General features: G+C 48.2%; 1 protein-coding gene across 1 annotated transcript in view; it reads right to left on the bottom strand.

The window, feature by feature from the left end:
- ZNF367 (zinc finger protein 367) overlaps nt 1-22,392 on the bottom strand; it is a 28,784-nt gene extending 6,392 nt beyond the window's left edge. Inside the window, exons 1-3 of the mRNA XM_051818581.2 lie at nt 21,571-22,392; nt 4,967-5,117; nt 2,195-2,314 (exon numbers count right to left, since the gene is read on the bottom strand). Of these exons, the coding sequence (XP_051674541.1) occupies nt 2,195-2,314; nt 4,967-5,117; nt 21,571-21,984 (685 nt within the window). The 5' untranslated portion in view covers nt 21,985-22,392. The remainder of the gene's footprint in view (nt 1-2,194; nt 2,315-4,966; nt 5,118-21,570) is intronic.
- Nucleotides 22,393-25,042: the final 2,650 nt, after the last annotated feature.

Below are 25,042 nucleotides of genomic sequence, written 5' to 3'. Positions count from 1 at the left end.
CAGGACTAAAACACGGGGTGCCGGCGCCGCAGGCAGAAGATTAGCCAAGTGAGCCACAGCACCAGCCAGCAACAAGTAAATTTTAAAAACAAATTAAATATTCAATAACCCAACATTGAGGTAATGAAAGTGTATGAGAAATTTAAAAAAATCCATGGAAAATGTGCATTAGGAAAAAACTATGCATAGATTTCAAAATTTTTTCGCATCAAAAAATTTAATTCCATTTATCCACAAGCCTTTTGAAGAACCCTCATATGCTTAAGCAAATTCATTAAATAAATTTATAGACATCTGTAACAATAATCAAAAAAACTGGGGCCAGTGTACAAGGTAAAGCCACTGCCTGCCATGCCGACAGCATCCCATATGAGCACTGGTTTGTGTTCTGGCTGCTCTACTTATGATCCAGCTCCCTGCTAATGGCCTAGGAAAAGCAGTAGAGGATGGCCCAAATAATTGGACCCTGCCACCTATTTGGGAAACCTGAAAGAAGCTCCTGGCTCTTGAATTCAGCCTAGCCCAGCCCTGGCTATTAAAGGCATCTGGGAGTGAACCAATAGATGGAAGATCAATCGATCTCTCTCTAACTCTGACTTTCAAATAACTAACTCTTTAAAAAATAGTAATACGGGGGCTGGTGCTGTGGCATAGCGGGGAAAGTCACCACCTGCAGTGCTGGCATCCCATATAGGCCCCAGTTCAAGTCCTAGCTGTTCCACTTCTGATCCAGCTCTCTGCTATGGCCTGGGAGTGCAGTGAAAGATGGCCCAGGTCCTTGGAAACCCGCAACTGCATGGATGACCTGGAAGAAGCTCCTGACTCCTGGCTTCGGATCGGCACAGCTCCAACCATTGCGGCCATCTGGGGAGTGAACCAGAGGATGGAAGATCTCTCCCTCTCTCTCTCTGTGTGTGTGCCTCTCTGTAACTCACCCTTCAAATAAATAAATAAATCTTTTTTTTTTCTTTTGACAGACAGAGTGGACAGTGACAGAGAGAGACAGAGAGAAAGGTCTTCCTTTGCCATTGGGTCACCCTCCAATGGCCACCACGGCCAGCGCACTGTGGCCACCACACTGCGCTGATCCGAAGGCAGGAGCCAGGTGCTTTTCCTGGTCTCCCATGGGGTGCAGGACCCAAGCACTTGGGCCATCCTCCACTGCACTCCCTGGCCACAGCAGAGAGCTGGCCTGGAAGAGGGGCAACCGGAACAGAATCCGGCGCCCTGACCGGGACTAGCACCCGGTGTGCCGGCGCCACAGGTGGAGGATTAGCCTATTGAGCCATGGCGCCAGCCATAAATAAATCTTAAAAAAATAGTAATACAGAGCAACAGAACTGTACTGAATTCCAAATATAACTATAAAATTGTGTTTAAAAAATCTTTTTAAATCTGTTATTTATTTATTTATTTAAAAGGCAGAGCAACAGAGAGAAAGAGATCTTCCATCTCTTGGTCCACTTCTCAAATGCCAGCAATAGCCAGGGCTGCACCAGGTTGCAGTTGGAAGCCTGGATTCTACCTGGGTCTTCGCATGGGTGGCAGGGACTCAAGTATTTGAGCCATCCCCACTGCTTCCCAGAATGAGGAACCAGGAGATGGAGCAGGGACTTGCACCCAGGCACTCATGACAGCTATTTCCTCTGTGAGGGGCAGCCCGCACTAGAGAGTGGATTTGTGTTTATTCCCTACTGTTCCTATTTGCACATAATACTAGTCTCTGCTTTGTGTTTTTACTTCTTGGTGAGACAAGAACATGGACTGGAAATTCATAGTCATTGCTCACCTCACCAGGCATCCATGTGGGTAGCAAAGACCCAGGCACTTCAGATATCATCTGCTGCTTTCCCAAGTGCATTAGCAGGGAGCTGCATGGGAATTGGAGTGACTGGGACTCAAAGCAGCACTCCAATAAGGGATGTGAGCATCCCAAGTGACATGCTGCAACGTCCACTGCAATGTAGTATTTTTAATTGCTTGTAAGGTTTATATATTTAAAAAAAAAAAAAAAACCTCTTATTTTAAAGTCATTTCCCAAAAAATTCAGCATGGATCACAATCAGCAAGGTAGTCAGCTACACTGTTTTATAAAACTTGTATTAAAAAATGTCCCCCAAAATATTCAAGGAGAAGACATTTAACCGTTAACTCACAACAAGTTGTTCTACAAACTTAACATGTAACACCATACCATTTTCTGAACAAACGAAAGGCTTCTCTCCGGTGTGAAGACGCTGGTGTGTTTTGAGCTGTCCACTTTGAACAAAGGCTTTCCCACAGTCTGGATAGTCACACAGATAGGGCCTCTCACCTAAGGAGAGACAGGATACAAATTACATCTCGGACAGCAGGGCCAGTAGAGGAAGAGGGTGAGGGCGGAATCAACCTTTACAAAACACATATCACAACTCCTACAGGGTTGGAAAGACTAAAGGTTGATTTTTTTAATTTTTATTTATTTATTCAAGAGGCAGAGTTAGAGAAAGAGGGAGAGACAGAGAGAGAGAGATCTTCCATCAACTGTTCACTCCCCAAATGGCTACAACAACCAGAGCTGGGCCAGGCTGAAGCTAGGAGCCAGGAGCTTTTTCCAGGTCTCCTACTTGAGTGCAGGGGCCCAAGCCCTTGGGCTATCTTCTACTGCTTTCTTAGGCCATTAGCAGGAGCTGGATGGGAAGTGGAGCGACTGGGACTCAAAGCAGCACCCATATGCAATGCTGGCACTGCAGGCGGCAACTTAACCCTGCTACACCACAGCACCGGCACCAAAGGTTGATCTTTGATGGTGTCAAGAAGCTGTCCTCTAAGGAGCACTGTGCTCTTAAGTTTTCCAGTCCTTCAAGTTATCCATTTATGCTAGTGGACACAACAGCTCCCTTGGCTTGGGTGTTCCCAAGTCATCAGCCTCAAGTGAGAGGGGCTCAGAGGAGAGCTTTATTTACTGTGACAAATAAAGGCAGCAGTGGGAAAGCAGAGACCCTTAAAGAAACTGCCTCACTGAGAAGCAACTTGCCAGCTGCCTTTTGTAACAGAGGTTAGGGGAATGTCCAGGATATAGAAAAAGGGGCCGGCACTGTGGCGCAGTGGGTTAATGCCCTGGCCTGAAGTGCCAGCATCCCATATGGCGCTGGCTCAAGACCCGGTTGCTCCACTTCCCATCCAGCTCTCTGCTATGGCCTGGGAAAGCAGTAGAAGATGGCCCAGGTGCTTGGGCCCCTGCACCCGCATGGGAGACCCGGAAGAAGCTCCTGGATTTGGATCGGCACAGTTCCGACCGTTGTGGCCAATTGGGGAGTGAACCAGCAGATGGAAGACCTCTCTCTCTCTCTGCCTCTCCTCTCTCTGTGTAACTCTTTCAAGTAAAAAATGAATAAATCTTTAAAAAAAAAAGGAAAGAAAGAAAGAAAAAGGGAAGCAGAAGGGCCCTTCCTGCTAGTAATATACATCTTCACACACTGTTTAAAACTGACTCAGCTGGGAAACTAACCAGCACTCATTTGGGATGAAAGTGATACAGGCAGGCGAGCAGGCAGGACGATATCAAGTGTCACAGGTGGTGGGTGGTGGCTTTACCTGCTACACCGCAACGCCGCCATAAAAATAAATCCTAAAAAAAAAAGTCACACGTGCACATTGGGCTGCAGAGCTCTAGACGTGGTGGTAACTAGTTTTTGGTTTTCTCAGTTTCCTTGTCTGTAAGCTAGGAGATGAGTAATAAGGTTCTTTCCTCTGGGGCTGACTCTAAGGAGAGAACAAGGCCCTCTATAAATCATTTTTATATTTGTATTATTTAAAATGCAAGTAAAAAAAATTTTTTTTGACAGGCAGAGTGAACAGTGAGAGAGAGAGAGACAGAGAGAAAGGTCTTCCTTTGCCGTTGGTTCACCCTCCAATGGCCGCCGCGGCCGGCGCGCTGCGGCCGGCGCACCACGCTGATCTGATGGCAGGAGCCAGGAGCCAGGTGCTTTTCCTGGTCTCCCATGGGGTGCAGGGCCCAAGCACCTGGGCCATCCTCCACTGCACTCCCTGGCCACAGCAGAGAGCTGGCCTGGAAGAGGGGCAACCGGGACAGAATCCGGCGCCCCGACCGGGACTAGAACCCGGTGTGCCGGCGCTGCTAGGCGGAGGATTAGCCTAGAGAGCTGCGGCGCCGGCAGCAAGTAAAATTTAAATACAAATAAAGATGTATAGTAATCTTGGGAGAGTCACAACACATTCAATTCTGAAAACTTGGGGTTCACTATATTTAATGATTTGCAGGACAAATACTTTGATATCTTAAAAACTCTACAAATTCTAGCCGGCGTCGTAGCTCAATAGGCTAATCCTCCACCTTGCGGCGCCGGCACACCGGGTTCTAGTCCCGGTCGGGGTGCCGGATTCTGTCCCGGTTGCCCCTCTTCCAGGCCAGCTCTCTGCTATGGCCAGGGAGTGCAGTGGAGGATGGCCCAGGTGCTTGGGCCCTGCACCCCATGGGAGACCAGGAAAAGCACCTGGATCCTGGCTCCTGCCATCAGATCAGCACGGTGCGCCGGCTGCAGCGGCGGCCATTGGAGGGTGAACCAACGGCAAAAGGAAGACCTTTCTCTCTCTGTCTCTCTCTCTCACTGTCCACTCTGCCTGTCAAAAAAAAAAAAAAAACTCTACAAATTCTATTGAAAACTTGAATACTATTTCTCTAGTCATTGACTTACAAATGAATTTTAACAATTACGCAGGTTACCTAACATATTAAGTAAAATTAGGGAGGTACAGGGTAGAACTGAATTTAACAATAATATGACTGACACACAGATTAGTTACCATAACTTTAGAAGTCCCATGGAACCAGTCAGTGATCACAAAACCACCACTCCCCACCGAAAAGAAACTACCATATAGTGCCTGATTTTTGCAACTTAAACACTCAATGAGCTCTCAGTTCAGTACTACTTCACAAGTGCCCATAAAATATTCAACTTACCTGTATGAGTCCTTTTGTGAGCCTGGAGTGATTTTTCCCGTGGAAACACCCTATTACAGATGTTACAACGGATTCTGCTGGACGAATGTTCTCCTTCATTTATTAAGTCCCGGACTGTATCTGCTCTGGGTCTACCACGTCGGATCCCATCCTGTTAACAGTTTTCATAAACATTAATTTCTTAGACTCTACTCAATAGAGCAACACAATATAAAATGGAATTTTTTAAAAAAATTTCTTGAGGAACTTCAGCAAAAATGGAACAGTAGCTCCAACAGCCTAGTCCCCTCCATGTTCCTGAAAAATCAAGCAAAATCTTAAGACTAAGCTTCATCACAACTTCAGAAAACAGTGACGCCACAAACACTGACTCAAGAATATACTACAGAGAGGAATTCAGAAATGCCACATCTGCACAGGACAGGATGCGTGCTCAGGAAGACCTGGAGCCTAGACTCTGGCTGACCAGGTAGGTACTGCGCAAGCAGAAAATGAAAGCTAAGGCAGAGTGTAAACAGCACGCCAAGCATTAAAGAATGGAGGCACCACGCCATTCTGCAGAGACTGGGAAAGGGTTTCCTCGCCCACTTTTGTTTGTTCTTTTTTTCCTTTTGGTTTGGTGCAGGGTAAGGGGCAGTCAAGAAAATCTTAGAACATCAGCTGACCACAAGCTAAAGAAACTTCAGAGGACAAATGCAATTTAGAACACAGTTTACAAGAATAGTGCAGAAAAGTCGTTAAACAACTACAGCCCACAGCATACAACAAAAGGAAACTGAGGACTGAGTCTGACTTCCAGAGTCACCACATTACACTACTGCAAACATCTAGTTTTCAACAAAATGTTACAAACTATGCCGAGAAATTTTTTAAAAAAAAGTATGGTACACACAGAAACACAACAGGGGGAAACATGAACATTGGGCTTAACTAGACAAAGACTTTAAAACAACTGCCTTAAATATGCTCGATGAGCTAACAGCAACCATGAGCAAAGAATAAAAAGAAAGTGAGCCAGGCAGCTGGTCAGTAGTGGTTAGAGCACCACTTTTGGACACCCACATTCCCTATCGGAGCCTGGATGGGAGCCAGGATTTGAGTCCCTGCTCCACTCCCAATTTCAATTTCCAGTTAATGTGCACCTTTGGACATTAACTGCAGCTAAGTCCTGGCCACCCACACGGGAGACTGCTTCATTTCCCAGTGCTCAGCTTCAACCTGACTCTATTGTAGGCATTTGGGGAACAAACAGCAGATGAGAGATTTTCTCTTTCTATCTCACTTGCGCGTGTGCACACTCTCTCCCCCCTGCCTTCATATATAACTTTTTTAAGAAAAGCTAAGAGGGGCAGGTGTTTAGCCTAAAGGTAAAATGTTTGTGTCCCACATCACAGTACTCGAGTTTAATTCCTGACTCTAGCTTCCTGTTGATGGAGACCCTGGGAGGCAGCAGTGATGATTCAAGTAACCAGGTTCCTGTCACCCACATGGGAGGCCTGGATAGCATTCCTGGCCCCCAGGTTTGACCCCTGGCCCAGCCCCAGCTGGTGTGGGCACTTCAGGGGGTGAAGCAAAGAATGGGAACATTCTTGCTCTCTTTTCCTCTGCCTCTCAAATTAATTAATTAATTAAAAACAGGAGAACAATCTTTCAAAGAGATAAAAATAATTTTTTAAAGGAACCAAATACATATCTGGAGCTGAAAAGTACAATAAGATGAAAAAGATTTATTAGAGGGGCCAGTGCTGTGGCATAGTGGGCTAAGGCTCCACCTGCAGTGCTGGCATCCCATATGGGTGCTGGTTCTAGTCTTGGCTGTTCTACTTCCAATCCAGCTCTCTGCTAATGGCCTGGGAAAGCAGTGGAAGATGGCCCAAGTCCTTGGACCCCTGTTACCTATGTGAGACCAGGAAGAAGCTCCTCTTCCTCTCTGTAACTCTACCTTCCAAAAATAAGAACATGGGTAAAGGATACTATAAAAGTAAATACAAAAGTCAGAATTATTACATTTCTGGTTTGTAACTCCTCTTTTCTTTCCTATATAAAAGAAAAATACCAAATCCATAAACAATTCTAAGTCCATGTTAGTGGAACCACTTTGTATAAAGATCAAATCTGTGACAACATAAAGTGGAATGGACAGAGGAGTACTGTTTTATATACTACTGAAGCTAAGATGGTATCAATTCAAGAAATCCTTAAAGGGGAATGGATTTGACATAGTGATTAAGATGCCACTTGGGCACCTGAAACCCATACTGGAGTGCCTGTGTGTGAATTCCCAGCTCCACTCCAGATTCCAGCTTCCTGCTAGTGCAGACCCCCAGAGGCAGCAATGATGGCTCAAGTACTTGGGTCCCTGACACCCACATAGGAGACTGGGATTGAGTTCCAGCCTTCCAGCTTTGGCCTGGCCCAAAGCATTTGCCAAGATGGGAGACCTTACTCTCTCTTTGCCTTTCAAATAAATTAAAATATTTTAAAGAGATTATTACATGTCTTTTAAAAATCTATCTATTTATTTCAAAGTCTGAGTTAGAGAAAGAGAAAGGGAGAGACAGAGATCTTCTATCCACTGGTTCACACCCCAAATGGCTACAATGGCCAGGGCTAGGCCAGGCTAAAGCCAGGAGCCCGGGGTTTCTTCAGGGTCTCCCACATGGGTAGCAGGGGCACAAACCCTTGGGCCATCTTCCGCTGCTTTTCCCAGGCCATTAGCAGGGAACTGGATAGGAAGTGGAGCAGCCAGGACCCAAAGCAGCATCCAAACTGGATGTCAGGGTCTCAAGCAGCGGCTTTACCTGCAAGCCACAATGCTGGCCCCAAGAGAATATTATAAACTTAAGAGGCTAGTTGAAATTTTCTAGGCAACCACGAAGAAGTCTTAAGAGAAGGAATGAAAATGGTATACTATGGGCTGGCGCTGTGGTACAGCGGGTTAAATGCCCTGGCCTGCAGTGCCGGCATCCCATATGGGCGCCGGTTCGAAACCTGGCTGCTCCACTTCTTTTTTTTTTTTTTTTTTTTTTGACAGGCAGAGTGGACAGTGAGAGAGAGAGAGAGAGGTCTTCCTTTGCCGTTGGTTCACCCTCCAATGGCCGCCGCGGCCGGTGCGCTGCGACCGGCGCACCGCACTGATCCGATGGCAGGAGCCAGGAGCCAGGTGCTTTTCCTGGTCTCCCATGGGGTGCAGGGCCCAAGCACCTGGGCCATCCTCCACTGCACTCCCTGGCCACAGCAGAGGGCTGGCCTGGAAGAGGGGCAACCGGGACAGAATCCGGTGCCCCCAACCGGGACTAGAACCCGGTGTGCCGGCGCCGCTAGGCGGAGGATTAGCCTAGTGAGCCGCGGCGCCGGCTGCTCCACTTCTTATCCAGCTCTCTGCTATGGCCTGGGAAAGCAGTGGAAGGTGGCCCAAATTCTTGGGCCCTTGCAGCCGCGTGGGAGACCCAGAGGAGGCTCTGGGCTCCTGGCTTTGGATTGGTGCAGCTCCAGCTGTTGCAGCCAACTGGGGAGTGAATCAACAGACCTCTCTCTATCTCTACCTCTCCTCTCTCTGTGTAACTCTGACTTTCAAATAAATAAATCTTTAAAAAAAGAAAAAAAAATAAAATGGTATACCACAGAAAAAAATCAATTAAAGACATAAGAAAGCATTAATGAAGAAACTGGAAAACAAAACAGGTATAAGGGGTAGGTGTTGTGGCAAGCAGGTTAAGTTCCAGTGAGCTGGCATCCCATAAGTGCCTGTTCAAGTCCGAGCTGTTTCACTTCCAATCCAGATCCTTGCTAATGCACCTGGGAAAGCAGTAGAAGATGGCCCAAGTGCTTGGGCCCCTGCTCTCATGTGACAGACCTAGATGGAGTTCTAGGATCCTGGCTTTGGCCTGGCCCAGGCCTAGATGTTGCCGCCATTGAGAGGCAACCAGCAAACAGAAAATATCTGTTTCTCCCTCTCCCTCTGTTCACCCTGCCTTTCAAATAAATAAATAAATCTTAAAAAAAAAAAAAAAAAAAAAACACTGGGGCCGGCACTGAAGTGCAGCAGGTTAAAGCCCTGGCCTAAGGCACCGGCATCCCATATGGGCGCCGGTTCTAGTCCTGGCTGCTCCTCTTCCGATCCAGCTCTCTGCTATGGCCTGGGAAAACAGTGGAAGATGGCCCAAGTCCTCAGGTACCTGCACCCTCGTGGGAGACCTAGAAAAGGCTCCTGGCTTCGGATCAATACAGCTCCGGCCGTTGCGGCCATCTGGTGAGTGAACCAGCGGATGGAAGACCTCTCTCTCTCTCTCTCTGCCTCTCTGTAACTCTGCCTTTCAAATAAATAACAACAGGGGCCAGGGCTGTGGCACAGTGGGTTAAGCCACAGCATACAGCGCCAGCATCCCAGCTGCTCCACTTCTGATCTAGCTCCCTGCTGATAGGAAAGCAGCAGAAGATGGCCCAAGGCTCAAAGGCTTGGGCCCCTGCCACCCATGTGGAAGACCTGGATGAAGCTTCTGGCTTCTGAGTTCAATCTGGCCCAACCCCAGCCATTGCAGCCATTTGGAAAGTGAAGCAGTGAATGGAAGATTTCTGTCTCTCCTCTCCCTCTGTAATTCTGCCTTTCAAATAAATAAATAAGTCTTAAAACAAACAACAAAAAACACAATGGAATGATATGCTGTATACAAGACCTGCTCTGAATGTAAAAATAAGTTAAAAGTGAAAATGCTAGAAAAATATAATGATGATAAATATACTTGCCCTTAATAACACAGCCTCTAAAAATCTGTATATGAATAAACTTGACTGAATTAAAGAGAGAAATAGTTCACAGATTGCTGGGGACTTTAATGCCTCACTTTCAATAATGGACAAGGATAAGTAGGTAGATAGACCTTATATTAGGCTACAAAATAAGTCTCAACAAATTTTGGAAGAGTGAAAGCGTCTAACATCTTTTCTGGTCACAAGGACTGAAACTGTAAGTCAATAACAAAGGAAAACAGGAACAAATACGTAGAAATTAAACAGTACCCTCTTAAACAGCCAAGGAGTCAATAAAGAAATTGCAAAGAAAAAGAAAAAATACTTTGACACCCATGAAAATAAAAATACGCCAGAATTTGTAAGATACAGTTTAAGGACTTTGTAAGTGGCAACACTACCCAAAGCAGTCATACAGAGTCAATGTAATCTATTAAAATTCTAATGTCCTTTTTGCAGAAATGGAAAAAGCAATGCTCAGATTCACACAGAACTCTAAGAGGCAACAAATAGTTTGACTAAGAGGATTCAGACTTCCCAACTTCAAAACTTACGAAGAGCAATGACAAGGCAGCTGGCATTGGCATAAGGAAAGACATAGAAGTCAATGAAATAGAATTGAGAGTACAGACATAAATGTATCCATGTATGGCCAGGTGATTTCAACAAGGGTCCCAAGAACATTCAATGGAGAAAGAATACTTGTCACAAGAAATGGTCCTGGGATAACTAGATTTCTTTCTTTTCACTTTAATAAGACACTGAGTTTATTTCATATGCATATTTTTGTTTCCCTACCATTTCCATGTCTGACCACCACTACTGCTATGCCCTATCATAATATTCCATACACACTTAACGTGAAGCAAAGGGTAGAATCCCACCTTTAAAACCAAAATAGGCATTTTGGACAACACATTCTTGGCAATGGAATGTGGACAACATTTAGCAAACATGGTAAAGTGTTCACTCTGCATTATTAAAAGGACAGCCAGATATCACCTGTCACAGAAAGGAAATCAATATGGAAAATTTCAATAGGGCCGGCGCCGCAGCTCAATAGGCTAATCCTCCGCCTAGCAGCGCCGGCACACCGGGTTCTAGTCCCGGTCGGGGCACCGGATTCTGTCCCGGTTGCCCCTCTTCCAGGCCAGCCCTCTGCTGTGGCCGGGGAGTGCAGTGGAGGATGGCCCAGGTGCTTGGGCCCTGCACCCCATGGGAGACCAGGAAAAGCACCTGGCTCCTGGCTCCTGCCATCGGATCAGCGCGGTGCGCCGGTCGCAGCGCACCGGCCGCGGCGGCCATTGGAGGGTGAACCAACGGCAAAGGAAGACCTTTCTCTCTGTCTCTCTCTCTCACTGTCCACTCTGCCTGTCAAAAAAAATAAAAAAGAAAAAAAAAAAAAAGAAAATTTCAACAAATATTTAAACTATTTAAGCTTCTATTTATTTATTTGAGAGATCTACAGACAGAGAGAAAGGTCTTCCATCTGTTGGTTCACTCCTGAAATGGCTGCAATGGCCAGAGCTGGGCCGATCCAAAGCCAGGAGCCTCTTCTGGGTCTCCCACGTAAGTGCAGAGGCCCAAGCACTTGGGCCATCTTCAACGGCTTTCCCAGGCCATCAGTAGAGAGCTGGATTGGAAGAAAACACCACAGGAGGAGGCTTAGCCCACTATGTCACAGTGCCAGTCCCTAAACTATTTTCTTAAAGACTTCCTCCACTGCCGAGATCTTGAATAATCTCCTGGTCAGTCACCAGGAAGCAATTCTTCACATAACTGATTAACTTGGGCACAACACTAGGTCCTTTTGGTGGTTTTCCCCCATTTTTTGAAGGATTCTTGACTTTTTGACCTTGATATCTCCTGACTTTGGCCTGGTCCAGAACTGACCATTGTGGTCATTCCAGGAATAAATCAGCATATGGAAGATCTCTCTTGCTCTCTGTCTCTTTGTAACTCTGCCTTTCAAATAAATAAATCTTAAACAGGATATTATCAAGAAAGTCAAAAGACAACCTACAGAATGGGAGATATTTTCAAATAATGTATCTGATAACAGTCTGGCATCCAGTATATATAAAGAACTATTTTGGGAAGTATTTATTTATTAGAGAAGCAAAGGGACAGAGAAAAAGAGCTCCTATTTTCTGGTTCACATTCCAAATGCCCACAAAAGCCCCTGGCTGAGGATGGAAGGCAGGAGCCAGGAACTCAATCCGGGTCTCCCATCCACGTGGCAGAGACACAAACACTTGAGCTATCACTGCTGCCTCTCAGGGTCTGCATTGGCACAAAGCTGGAATCAGGAGCCAGAGTCAGGTTTTGAACCCAGGCACTCCAATGTGAAAATGGGCATCCCAACCAGTGTCTTAACTGCTACACCTGCCCTCAAAAGAACTCTCATAATCCAACAACAAAAAGACAAAAGTGTAACTTAAAAACAGGCAAAGGGATTGAACAGACATTTCTCCAAAGCAGTTGTACAAATGGCAAACAAGCACAAAAAAAGATGATCAACATCATTAATCATATGATCAAAACAACAGTGAAGGGTGGCTGTTTATCCTAGCAGTTAAGACATAGTTTAGGGGCTGGCGCTGTGGCACAGTGGGTTAAAGCCCCAGTCTGCAGCACCGGCATCCCATATGGGCGCCGCTTCGAGTCCTGGCTGCTCCACTTCCCATCCAGCTCTCTGTTATGGCTGGGGAAGGCAGTGAAAGATGGCCCAAGTGCTTGGGCCCCTGCACCCACATGGGACACCCTGCCTCCTGACTTCAGATCGGCACAACTCCAGCTGTTGCGGCCATCTGGGGGAGTGAACCAGAGGATGGAAGACCTCTTTCTCTCTGCTTTTGCTGTGACTCTACCTTTTAAAATAAATAAATAAACCTAAAAAAAAAAAAAAAAAAAAAGGACATAGTTTAAGAAACCCAGGTCCATACTGGAATATTGGGTTCGATATCCACCTCTGGCTCCTGACTCCAGCTTTCTACTACAGCAGATGGTCCAGGGAGACAACAGTAATGATGCAAGTAATTGGGTTCCTGCCACTCACGTGAGAGACCTGGGTTGAGTTCCCAGTTCCCAGCTTCAGCCTTAGCCAAGCTAGGCCAAGCCTTAGCTAAGCCATGAACCAGAAGATACGAGATCTCTCTCCCTGTCTGCCTCTTAAATAAATAAATGGGGCCGGTGCTGCGGCTCACTAGACTAATCCTCCACCTGCGGCGCCAGCACCCCGGGTTCTAGTCCCGGTTGGGGCGCCGGATTCTGTCCTGGTTGCTCCTCTTCCAGTCCAGCTCTCTGCTGTGGCCCGGGAGTGCAGTGGAGGATGGCCCAAGTGCTTGGGCCCTGCACCCACATGGGAGACCAGGAGAAGCACCTGGCTCCTGGCTTCAGATCAGTGCGGTTTGCCGGCCGCAGCGGCCATTGAGGGGTGAACCAACAGCAAAGGAAGACCTTTCTCTCTCTCTCTCTCACTGTCCACTCTGCCTCTCAAAAAATAAATAAATGAAAATAAAAAAAAAAAACCTCCATGAGATATTACTTCACATAAACTAGGTGATAGGAAAAATAAAACTCAGTAGGAAATTAGGGCTTTTTGGAAAAAAAGCTGGTGGGAATCTAAAATGGTTCAGCCATTGTGGAGAAGTCTGACAGTTTTGTATAATATCACAGACACACTCTGTATGCATATATGCATCCACAATGGAATGCACATACGTGTATACAATGGAATCATTATTCAACCATGAAAACAGTGTGTGCTACAAGGTGGGTGAACCTCGAAAACAGTGTGTTAAGTCAAAAAAGCCAGACACAAAAGGCCACATCCTGTATGATTCCATCTAATGAAATCTCCAGAACATGCATCCATAGAGACAGAAGCACATTGGTGGGTCCCAAGGACTGCATGTAATGGACACAGAGTTTTCCTCTGGGGTGATGAAAATGTTTTAGAACTTATATAACATCATGAATGTGCTAAACATCACTGAAATGTAGACTTTAAAATGGTTACTTTAGGGGCCAGCATTGTGGCAAAGCAGGTAAACCTGCCACCTACAATGCCGGCATCCCATATGGACGCTGCTTCGAGTCCCGGCTGCTCCGCTTCCAATCTAGCTCCCTGCTAATGGCCTGGGAAAAGCAGCAGAAGATGGCTCAAGTGCTTGTGCCCCTGCCACCCACATGGGAGACCTGGAAGAAGCTCCTAGCTCCTGGCTTTGGCCTGGCTCACCCAGGCCGTTATAGCCATCTAGGGAGTGAACCAGCAAATGGAAGATCTCTCTCCATCTCGGTAACTCTTTCAAATAAATAATTTTTTAAAGTTAGTTATGCCATTTCACTTCAATTTTTAAAACTAAGGCAATTTAAAAATACTATGGGTTTCAGTTAATAACAATGTATCCATATTGGTTCATTGGTTGTAACAAATGTATAATACTAACCTAAGATATGGCCAACAGGGGAAACTGGGTATAAGGTTTATGGGAATTCTGATTATCTCTGCAAGTTTCCTATACTATACATATAAAACTAACATAAAGTTGGCACTTATTTGAAAAATATCTTTACTATTTCCCAGGCAAGTTAACTTAAAAAAAAAGATTTATTTATGTATTTGAGAGGCAGAGTTACAGACACAAACAGGGAAAAACAGAGAGAGGTCTTCCATCCGCTGGTTCACTCCCCAAATGGTCACAATGGGCAGAGCTGGGTCGACCTGAAGCAAGGAGCCAGGAGCTTCTTCTGGGTCTCCCACGTGGGTGCAGGGCCCACGGACTTGGGCCATCTTCCACTGCTTTCTCAGGCCATAGCAGAGAGCTGGATCGGAAGTAGAGCAGCCAGGACTCAAACCGACACCCATATGGGATGCCAGCACTACAGATGCCAGCTTAACCCTCTGTGCCACAGCGCCAGCATCACATATGGGTGCCAGTTCTATCCCAGCTGCTCTTCTTCAAATCCAGCTCTCTGCTGTGGCCTGGGAAAGCAGTGGAAGATGGCCCAAGTCCTTGGGCCCCTGCACCGCACAGGAGACCCAGAGGAGGCTCCTGGCTTCAGATAGGCGCAGCACCGGTCATTGTGGTCAACTGGGGGGTGAACCAGCAGATGGAAGACCTTTCTGTCTCTCCCTCTCTCTGTAACTCTACCTCTAAATAAATAAATAAATCTTTTAAAAAAAAAAAGGGATACTATGATAAGTGAAATAAGCCCATCACAAAAAGACAAACATTGCATAATGCAGCAAACATTAGGTATCTAAAGTAAATTATTTTAATGTCTTTTTAAAAATATTCATTTATTTATTTGAAAGGTAGAGTTACAGATAGAGAGAAGGAGAGACAGGGAGAAGTCCTCCATCAGCTGGTTTACTTCCCAAATGACCACAATGGCCAGAGCTGGGCCAATCCGAAGCCAGGAGCCAGGAGCCTCTTCAGCTCCCCCACACAGGTGCAGGGCTCAAGCACCTGGGCCATCCTCCACTGCCCTCCCAGGCCACAGCTGAGAGCCGGGTTGGAAGTGGAACAGCCAGGACCCGAACCAGGTTCCATATGGGATACCAGTCCTGCAGGCAGCAGCCCCACCTGCTACACCACAGCGCTGGCCCCTATTTTTTTCTTAATGTTCATTTACTTTCATCTATTTGAAAGGAAGAGTGACAGAGAGAGATAGAGATCTTCCATCCACTGGTTCACTCCACCAATGGCTGCAATAGCCAGGGCTGGACCAGGCCAAAGCCAGGAGCCAGAAATTCCATCCAGGTCACCCAAGTGTGGGGCAGGGGCCCAAGCACTTGAGCCATCACCTTCTGCCTCTCAGTATGCATTAGCAGGAAACTGGATGGGGAGTGGGGTAGCTAGGACTCAAACTGGCACTCTGATATGGAAAGTGGGTATCATTTATGTGCCATAATGCCCACTCCTGAGGTTAACTTTTTTTTTTTTATTTGACGGGTAGAGTTCGACAGTGAGAGAGAGACAGAGAGAAAGGTCTTCCTTCCGTTGGTTCACCCCTCAAATGGCCGCTACGGCCAGCGCTGCACTGATCCAAAGCCAGGAGCCAGGTGCTTCCTCCTCGTCTCCCATGCGGGTGGCAGGGCCCAAGCACTTGGGCCATCCTCCACTGCCTTCCCAGACCACAGCAGAGAGCTGGCCTGGAAGAGGAGCAACCGGGACAGAATCTGCCCCAACCAGGACTAAAACCCGGGGTGCCGGCGCCGCAGGCAGAGGATTAGCCTAGTGAGCCATGGCGCCGGCCAAGGTTAACTTAGAAACAGAAAGTAGAATGCTGGTTGCCAGGGACTGGAAGGAGGAGGAAAAGGTGAGCTCAATGGGTATGAAGTTTCAGTTTTGCAAGAAGAGTAAATTCTAGAGATCTCTTATAAAAGTGTGTGCATATAGTTAATACCACTGTACTGTATCTTAAAAATGTTTAAAATTGCAAATACTATTTTTACCATATTTTTAAAAAATGTGAAAGTACTATGGCAAAATATATTATTGTAAAAATATTCATTGACCCTTCAAACAAGCAATCACCTAATGCCTAAATAAATGAATACAGATCATCTTTTCAAATAATGTATTAAAGCAAGCATAAAGATCATTTCCATCCTGGCCTTAACAGTAAGAAAACCTGTTTCCTGGGCCAGCGCTGTGGTACAGTGGATTAACCCTGGCCTTCTAATGCCAGCACCCCACATGAACACCAGTTCAAGCCCCTCCATCTCAATCCAGCTCCCAGATAGTGCACCTGGAAAAGCAGTGGAAAATGGGCCTTGGGCCCTGTGCCCACATGAGACTTGGTTGGAGTTCTGGCTTTCTCCTGACCCAATCCGAGCCATTGTGGCAATTTGGGAAGTAAACTAGTAGTTGAGATATCTCTCTCTCTCTCTCTCTCTCTCCCCCTGTCACTCTGCTTCTCAAAAACATAAACATGTTTCCAAGTACATTTTGACGGTTACAGAGTATTAACTCATCAGTGAACAAACGCAACAATAGCCGGATGACTCACAAAATAAAGCAAGACCAACATGAAATTCTAAGAAGCAAAATGAGTACACTGCCAAAAACTTCTGCATATTTTATTAAAGATAGTGTTTTTAAAGACTTTATTTATGATTAGAAAATGGGTTCAAGAGGAAGAACTAATTTTTTAAAATCTTTTTAGAACATTCAAATTGCTTCCTTTTTTGAAGATTCTATTTATTTATATATTTGAGAGGCAGAGTTATAGACAGAGAGAGAGACTGAGAGAAGGTCTCCCATCCACTGGTTTACTCCCCAGATGACTGCAACAGCCAGAGCTGGACCAATTGGAAGAAGAGCAGCTGGAACACAAACTGGTGCCCATATGGGATGCTGGCGCCATAGGCGGAGGCTTACCTACCATGCAACAGTGCCGACCCCTAGTAAATGCAATTTTTAGAACAATCTCTATCCCTATAGAAGGCGGGTTAGTGATTTTGAAAGCGTTTAGTCATGTTACAATTAAAAAACCTAAAAGACCTTAACACAATTTTTATACAATTCAAAATCAAATAAAAAGTACAAACAACCTAAGTAAAAGAAACGTTAGGTACATGCAGCTTCACAAGAAAATATGATCGGGGCTGGCATTGTGGCACTGCCAGTTGTGACCCTACATGGAGCCTAGAAAGCAGCAGATGAAGAACCAAATGCTTGGTTTGCTGCCGCCCACATGGGAGACCCAGGCCTGGCCCAGCCCGACCTGGCCATATAAGTTTCCCTCCCTCCCTCTGTCATTCAAATAAATGACTTTTTTTAATTAGTTCCAATTTTTTTATAGATTTATTTATTTGAAAAGCAGAGTTACAGAGAGAGGGGGAGAGGAAGAGAGAGCGTGAAAGTGTCTTCCATCCACTGATTTACTTCCCAAATGCTGCAACGGCCAGGACTGGGCCAGGAGCTCCATCCGGGTCTCCCACGTGGGTACAGGAACCCAAGCACATGGACATGCTTCCACTGCTTTCGCAGACACATTATCGAGGAGTCGCATCCAAAGTAGAACAGCTGGGACTCACTGGAGCCCATAAGGAACACTGGCGCTACAATACCAGCCCCAGATCCAAACTTCTTATGGATCAAATATCCCTCCCAGACTTATCTTCACAATCTACCAAGTCTTAATTAAGTTGTGTGGACCCTTACAGACAGCATATAAATAAAATATATTTCTACTATAGAATGTAAATCTACCTACATCAACTTAATATTAAAAATTTCTCCTCCTTCCTCAGGTAGACAAGATTGAATGAATTCAAAATGTTAGAATGTTCAACCAGGAACCCAGCAGATTGCTGTTACAAATATGCAGTGTTTATTCTGTCAGGTGGCTAACACGCCCTATTCAGCTGCTTACAAGACTACGTGCACTCTAGACACTTGACACAGAGTTCAGGTAACAGAAAGGTGAAGTAGGACTGGCAGCCGCCAGGTCCTGCAGGGTGACTGGTTTCTGAGAAGCCAGACCCTGTAAGCCTTCGCTTTGCAGAAGTAATCTCAGCGATGCAGTAGGAGTAGAAGACACAACGGCACACGGTGGGGAGCCTCGGAATATTCCATGGCAGAGGGAAGTCAGACCTGCTCCCTTCCCTCCCAGAATTCTATAACCCAGGGAATGAAGTTAAAATGTGACAACAGGACAAAGCAATCTTAAGATAAGGAGCCTAAAAAAGGTGGTAGATGATGGATGTCTCCACGCAGGGTGGGCAGCGCTGGTTAGGAACAAACGAAAGATCAAGAGAAAGCTGACAGTGCACAGGACTTGCCCCTGGGAGCAGGGGCAAGACAGTCAGGGAACACAAGTCGTTCTCCAACCCACAGCTGTTACTGCCGAGGCACACTGGCCAGCTGCAGGGAGCATGCGATGTGGCACTGGCTCCATCACAGACGTGGCTTCCACACTCCCACACGTGAGCACACTCAGGCAGCATGATTCACCCGAGCTGCAGGTGCAGATGAAGAACTACAGCTACATTAGGGAAGCAAAACAAAGGCGACAGGGCTGTGGTTCCCTACCCTGAGTCCAGTGGTAAAACAGGCATTAAATTCATAGAGAATGCATTTTAAGAGGAAACAATGCATGGATTTCAAAATTTTTTTGCAACAAAATATCTTTTAATTCCATTTCCATTAACTTTTTTAAGTACTCTTGTTCTGACCACAAGTTTTTATTTTTATTATTTCGAAGGCGGAAAGAGACAGAGAACTCCCATTAGCTGGTTCACTCCCCAAATGGGGCTGGGTCAGGACAAAGTCAGGAGCCCAAACCGACGCTCTCACGTGGGTGGCAGGGATCCAACCAGTTGATCTGCTGCCTGCCGGGTACACATCAGCAGGAAGCTGAAATCAGGCCAAAGCCAGGATTCAAGCCCAGGCAGTCTGATAAGGGACATGGGTGTTTCAAACATGTCTTACCCACTGCTCAAACGCTCATCCCGTAAACACACATTAAAGTAGGCAACATTCCTCAATAAAGGTTTATTTTCCCTTAAGGTGGGGGAAGTACATGAATAAATTTTTGGACTATTAACTGGATTGCTTCATCATCGAAAGTACAAGTTAAAGTCCGTTTATCTAATGATTTATGAACATTTGGGCCAGTACTGTGGCACAGCAGGTATAGCTGCCGCCTGCGAAGCTAGGTTCGAGTCCGTGCTGCTCCACTTCTGATCCAGCTCCATTCCAATGTCTTGGGAAAAACAGCTGAAGATGGCCCAAGTGCTTGGGCTCCTGCCACCCATGTGGGAGGCACAGATGAAGCTCCTGGCTAGCAGAGAGTGAACCAGAGAGGTAGATGACCTCTCTTTGTCTCTCTCTCTTTCTGCAACTGACTTTCAAATAAATATTTTTTTTAAAAAATAGTAATTTATTAATGTTGTAATATGAAAGGCTGTATGAGTGGGGGGGGATAAAACAGCCTTTTTACTCTACATGTTCTTCCTAACTTCTAGTATATTTTACCTCTGAAAAGAAGTGGGCATGATGGAAATAAAATTCAAGCCCATGCACTGTATTAGCTTTTTTTTTTTTTTTTTTTTTTGAGAGAGAGATTGCATCCTCAGGTCCATTCCCTCAAATACCCACAAGAGCCAGGAGGTGGGAACTCAATCCCAGTCTCCCACAAGAGTGGCAGGGATGCAACTACCTCAGCCATCACCTGCTGAATCCCATGGTCTGCATTAGCACATTAGCAGCAAGCTGGAATTGGCTACTGAAGCCAGACTTAAATCCAGTTACTCCAATATGGGCCGCAGGCATCTTAACCAGAGTTTTGCTCCAGCAACCTTCAAAATTTGTGTGTGGATGTTATGTTTTTTTAGGTGTTAAAAAAGTAAATAAAAAAAACACCCAGGAGCCAGTGCTGGGGTGCAGTGGGCTAAGCCTCTGCCTGTGGTGCAGGCACACTAGTTCACGTTCCGGCTGCTTCTCTTCCGATCAAGCTCTCTGCTATAGCCTGGGAAGGCAGTGGAGGATGGCCCAAGTCCTTGTGTCCCTGTACCCACGTGGGAGACCCGGAGGAAGCTCCTGGCTCCTGGCTTCCGATTGGTTAAGCTCCGGCTGTTGCAGCCATTTGGGAAGTGAACCAGCAGACAGAAGACCTTTCTCTATCTCTCCCTCTCTCTGTCTCTGTAACTCTACCTCTCAAATAAATAAATAAAATATCTTTTAAAAATTCGTTTACGCTAACATTAACTCAAAATTAGATTGTTGCAATTAAGAATAAACAAAGATTTTGCAAGGTCTGTTACACGTATTTGTGCATGTATGCCTTTATTTTGGTCAATTATATAACACACTGTATAAAAAAAGACACTAGATTACGTTACACAGAAAACCACCTGTAACACCAACCATCTCAGGCTAGGGAGGGCCAGGCGACAGCAACTGACCTCTGCACGAATACTCAGCTCTACTAAAAACATTTCTACTGTTTCTTCTTTCAAATGTTTCAGTGTCAAGACTTGCGGTGTGTCAAAGCACACAGTCCTACAACTTCACAGCTCTTCAACACCGTTAGTCACCAAGTGCTTCCATTTCCCCAGCGCCCAGACGACGTGGAGTTTCAACATTCTTTGGATCAGCTAATTTGTTTCCATGTACGCAGGACACACACGCACGTATCCACCAGGCGACTTCTGAATCAACATCTTTAGCAAACTCCTCTACACAGCCTCTAGCCCAAGTGTCGCCTGTGCGTCTACAGGGCGGAAGGGCGAGGTCCTGGCCCTCCTGGGGACCCCGCAACACGGGCAGCAGGAGCAGCCGCCACGTCCCGCCTCTGAAGCCACTCCACCCACCCCGCCAAGTTTCAGGGAAACGCAGGTCTGGAACAAGGGGTCCTTTCTCCCCAGCGCTAAACTCGGAAGACTGAGCAGCCCGAGGGGGAGAGCCGACAGCGTCCCGCGTCGCTGTGCGCGCTCAGCACCCGGCAAGCAGTAGGCAGCTGCGCCCTTCCCGCGGCCACGGAGCACCCCCAGCCCCCTGCCTCCCTCGCGCCCGGCCCAGCGAACCGCACTGGCGGTTTGCTCTGGCTCCTCTGTGACCCCGGGCTGCGCGCCCGCCCGCTGCACCTGCTGGCCCCAAGCCCGCGGCCTTCCCCGCCACCGCGCCGGTCACGTGACCGGCCCTGCTCTTCCCCCTCCCACCCCACCCCGGCGGGGGCCGGTTTTGGCGCGCGGCAGTGACGTCAGCGTCCTGTCAGCCGCCACCGCCCTTAGCGACCTCGCGTTTTAAACTCGGCCCCGCCCCGCCCGGCGCGTCCGCCGGCCGCCCCAGCGCGCCGTTAACGGGCCCCGCTGCCCCGCGCCCCGCCCGCCCCCTCACCTTGAGGTGGCCGCTGTCCGGGCTGCTCGCTTCCTCCTCATCCTCACCTCCCGAGGCGGCGGCGGCGGCGGCCGAGGTGGCGGGCGGGGGCGCGCCCCGGCCCCGCAGCCCCGGGTGCTCGGCGGCGGCGGGCAGGGTGGCTGCGGGGACGCCGCCCGCGGCCCCGGGACTGAGCGTCACGTTGTGCGCGTTCTCGCCCCAGCGCCACGGGTACACCATGAAGTCGCTGAAGCCGGGGCTGGTGGGGATGAGCGGCGGCGGCGGTTCCGGCTCCCCGGCGCCGCCGCACGCGGGCTTGATGGGGGTCGTCCGGATGACCGACACCAGCACCCGCTTCGGGGAGTCGTGGCAGATGATGACGGGCGGTGGCTGCGGCGGGTTGTCGGCCATCGGCGCCTCCACGCCCCGGATCATCGCCCGGCCGCGATCCGCAGCTCCGGCGGCCCCGGGCTGCAGTCCCGGGACTCCCGGGAGCCTGAGTCTGGACGCTCGCTCGCTCGCTCGCCCGCGCCGCTCCGAGTGGCCGGCTCAGTTCCGCCGGCTCATGGCAGGCGGGCGTTTCCCGGACTCCTGCGCAGCGGCCACCGGAGGAGTTGAGCGGCGCGGGTCGGCCGGCAGCCGACGGGCAGGGCCGGACCCTCGCCCCAGGCCGAGTCTGCCCTCAGCTCTCTGGACTGTCCCCAGCGCAGTCTGCAGAAGCAGGAAAGCAGCCGATGGCCTGGTCCTCGCGGTGACAGAAAAACAGCACGCGCGGCGCCGAGCCCCCGAAAATAACAACCTGCCGCCGCGCTCCCTGCTCCGGCTTTTCCCGCGTTACATTTCGCGCCTGGGCGGAACCAATCAACGCGAGGCCCCTGCCGGCTGGCCACCGCGGCGAGTGACAGATCTCGAGAGCCAATGGCCGGGCCTAGACCCGTCTCTAGCCAAACGGGGCGGGGCCGGGCCCTGAGCGCGGGTCCTTTCTGCCACGCCATTGGCCGCCGCTCTTCTGTTTTTTTTTTTTTTTTTTCCTGCCTCGAGGGCCAACTGCGTTCGAAACTCCAGGGGAGCGCGCGACGTCGGCGCTCGCCCGGACACACCCGGCCGGGGGGCCCTGCCCCCTTCAGCCCCCCAGTAGTTGCGGGCCGGGGTGCGGGCCGGTGAGCTAGGGGTTGATTGGAGAGGGGCGCGGAGGGGCGTGGCGCGGGGGCGGGCGTTGGTCGACTGCGGCGCGCGCTCCGCTCGGCTCCGCCCCGCCGGCCGCGGCCTCCTGCGGCTGTTGGGCTGCGGTTCCCGCGCGCCCCGAGTTTAAAGGGCTCGGGCCTGGACGCGCTGCCCGCCCTCAGCCCTCAGCGCCCCTGTGGGCCCCGAGCGCGGGCGCCCGGTGCGGGAAGCACCGACCTGCGGGTCCCGCGCCGCCACGCCGGTTCGCCTCAGCGGCTCCGCGGCAGCCCGGGCGCCCTCCGCCGGTCCGCCTGAGGCGAGCCCACGCCGGACGGCCCTGCGCGCGCTGGAGGCCGAGCGGCCGAGCACCAGCCGGACGCCGAGACCGCTCGGCCGAAGCAATCCGAGGAGCCGCCGGCTGGAGCCCAGAGTGCACGGCTTCAGACGAACGAGTGGAAACTGTACTGTTAGGAGCCCTTTCCAAGACTTTTTTTTTTTTTTAAGTTAAAAAAAATTAAAAAGGCAAAACAAGCGACAATGTGCAAAATTTAAAAAGCGAGAGAAACAATAAATTGCATCCCTGCTGTTGGGTGTACAAAACTGACAAGATACAACAAGAAACTGACAGGGCATCAGGTGGCTTCAAGGAGGGAAGCCGTGGCTGGGGAGCGGAAGCGAAAAGACTTCAAAAGACACAACATGTAATTACCGCTTTTGAACTTGGAATCGAGTGAAAACATCTCAAGAAATAAGACCACGTGGGGCCGCTAATACATGCGGAGGGCCGTGTGGATGCTCACAGAGAACCCTCACAACTCTACCAAGAAGCTCTTAGCTCTGTTTCCATAAGATCACGTAAGAAATCCTTGGAGGGCCGGCTCAGAAAACTGCCTCCGAATTGTATTTTACAGTCTGCTTGGGGAAAATGAGGGAAAAGGCTGAAACATGTCTCCCACCCCAACCCATCCCCGCCCAAGATTCCGGAGTCCCATTTCTCATAGTCCGAAACCTGCAGGGTTTCTGGGAAAATCCAGTTTGGTATTTTAATAGTTGAGTTAGACAGCTGAAAGTTTGGCTCTCATCTCACTTAAAACGTAGTAAGCATTTTATTTGTATAATTTAATACCAAGTAATTGCACCGGTCTTCTGAATCAGTTCAAAGGGGAATATGCATCTATTTCATATTTGAAAAGTAGTGAAAAAAAAACTGGTCTATCCATCATGAACATTCAAACTGTTGTGTAAGATCCAACGGATTAAATACCAACCAATAGTTACTGTTTAACATTCACAACATGCCCCAGAGTGAGGGACATTGACTCTGCTTCTAAAAATTACCCTTCATCAACAGTAACCTGGCAACTCCACTTGCTCTCTGTCACAAGAGAATGAGAGACATGCTGGGAATGTGTGAACTGGACAAAGGGTGATTCCAGGAACAGAGCTGAGGTCCTGCAAGACATTTGCTTTTTTAACTCCATTTTCATGCAAGCAGGAAGCTTCCTGATTGCTGGTACCTTTGTTGTACCCCAGATACAATATACAATCAACAGCCCATATAGTGTATACTATGAAGGATACAAAATCATTTCAGTATACTGAATATTATTACGGTAGTCTTTCCAATATTAATAATGTGGGCCCCCTTTTCATAAAGAATCCCAAATCCTCTTTTTAAAATGTATTTTAGGGACAGGCATTTGATACACTGGTTAGGACACCACTTCTGACACCTGCATCCATGTCAAGAGTGCCTGATTCAAATCCCAACTCTTCTGCTTCCAATCCAGCTTCCTGCTAATGCACACCCTGAGAGGCAGATGATGGCTCAAGTACTTGGGTCTGTGCCACCCACTTAGGAGATCTAGTTGAGTTTCAGCCTGGCCCACCCTTGGCTCTGGCAGGCATTTGGATGGAAGATCTCTCTCTCAGCCTCTCTCACTTTCAAATAGAACGTGGGAAATAATTTTTTGTTTTAAAGTATCAAGATAAATTGAGTAAAGCAAAGCAAAATTTGTTGTCAGTTGAAATGCATATGCTTTGGTTTGGATGTGGTTTAAGTGTCCCCCAAAGATTCATACTGGAAGCTTAGTCCTCATTATGAGAGTGTTAAGGTGGCAGGTCCTTTAAAAGGTAGGGTTTCAGAAAGGGGTTTGCATAGGGGTTAAGACTCCCACTAAGACCCCCATATCCCATATCCCAGTGTCTGAGTTCAATTCCCAACTCCAGCTCCTGATTCCAGCTTCGGCCCATGGGAACCCTGTGAGACAATAGTGACAGCTCAAATGGTTGGGTCACTGTCACCTACGTGGGAGTCCTGGAGTAAGTC

This window comes from Oryctolagus cuniculus, chromosome 1 (assembly GCF_964237555.1).
Source record: "Oryctolagus cuniculus chromosome 1, mOryCun1.1, whole genome shotgun sequence".
NCBI classification, from domain to species: domain Eukaryota; kingdom Metazoa; phylum Chordata; class Mammalia; order Lagomorpha; family Leporidae; genus Oryctolagus; species Oryctolagus cuniculus.
The sequence above is the reverse complement of the archived record's forward strand: the minus strand, read 5'-3'. Positions and strand labels throughout refer to the sequence as shown.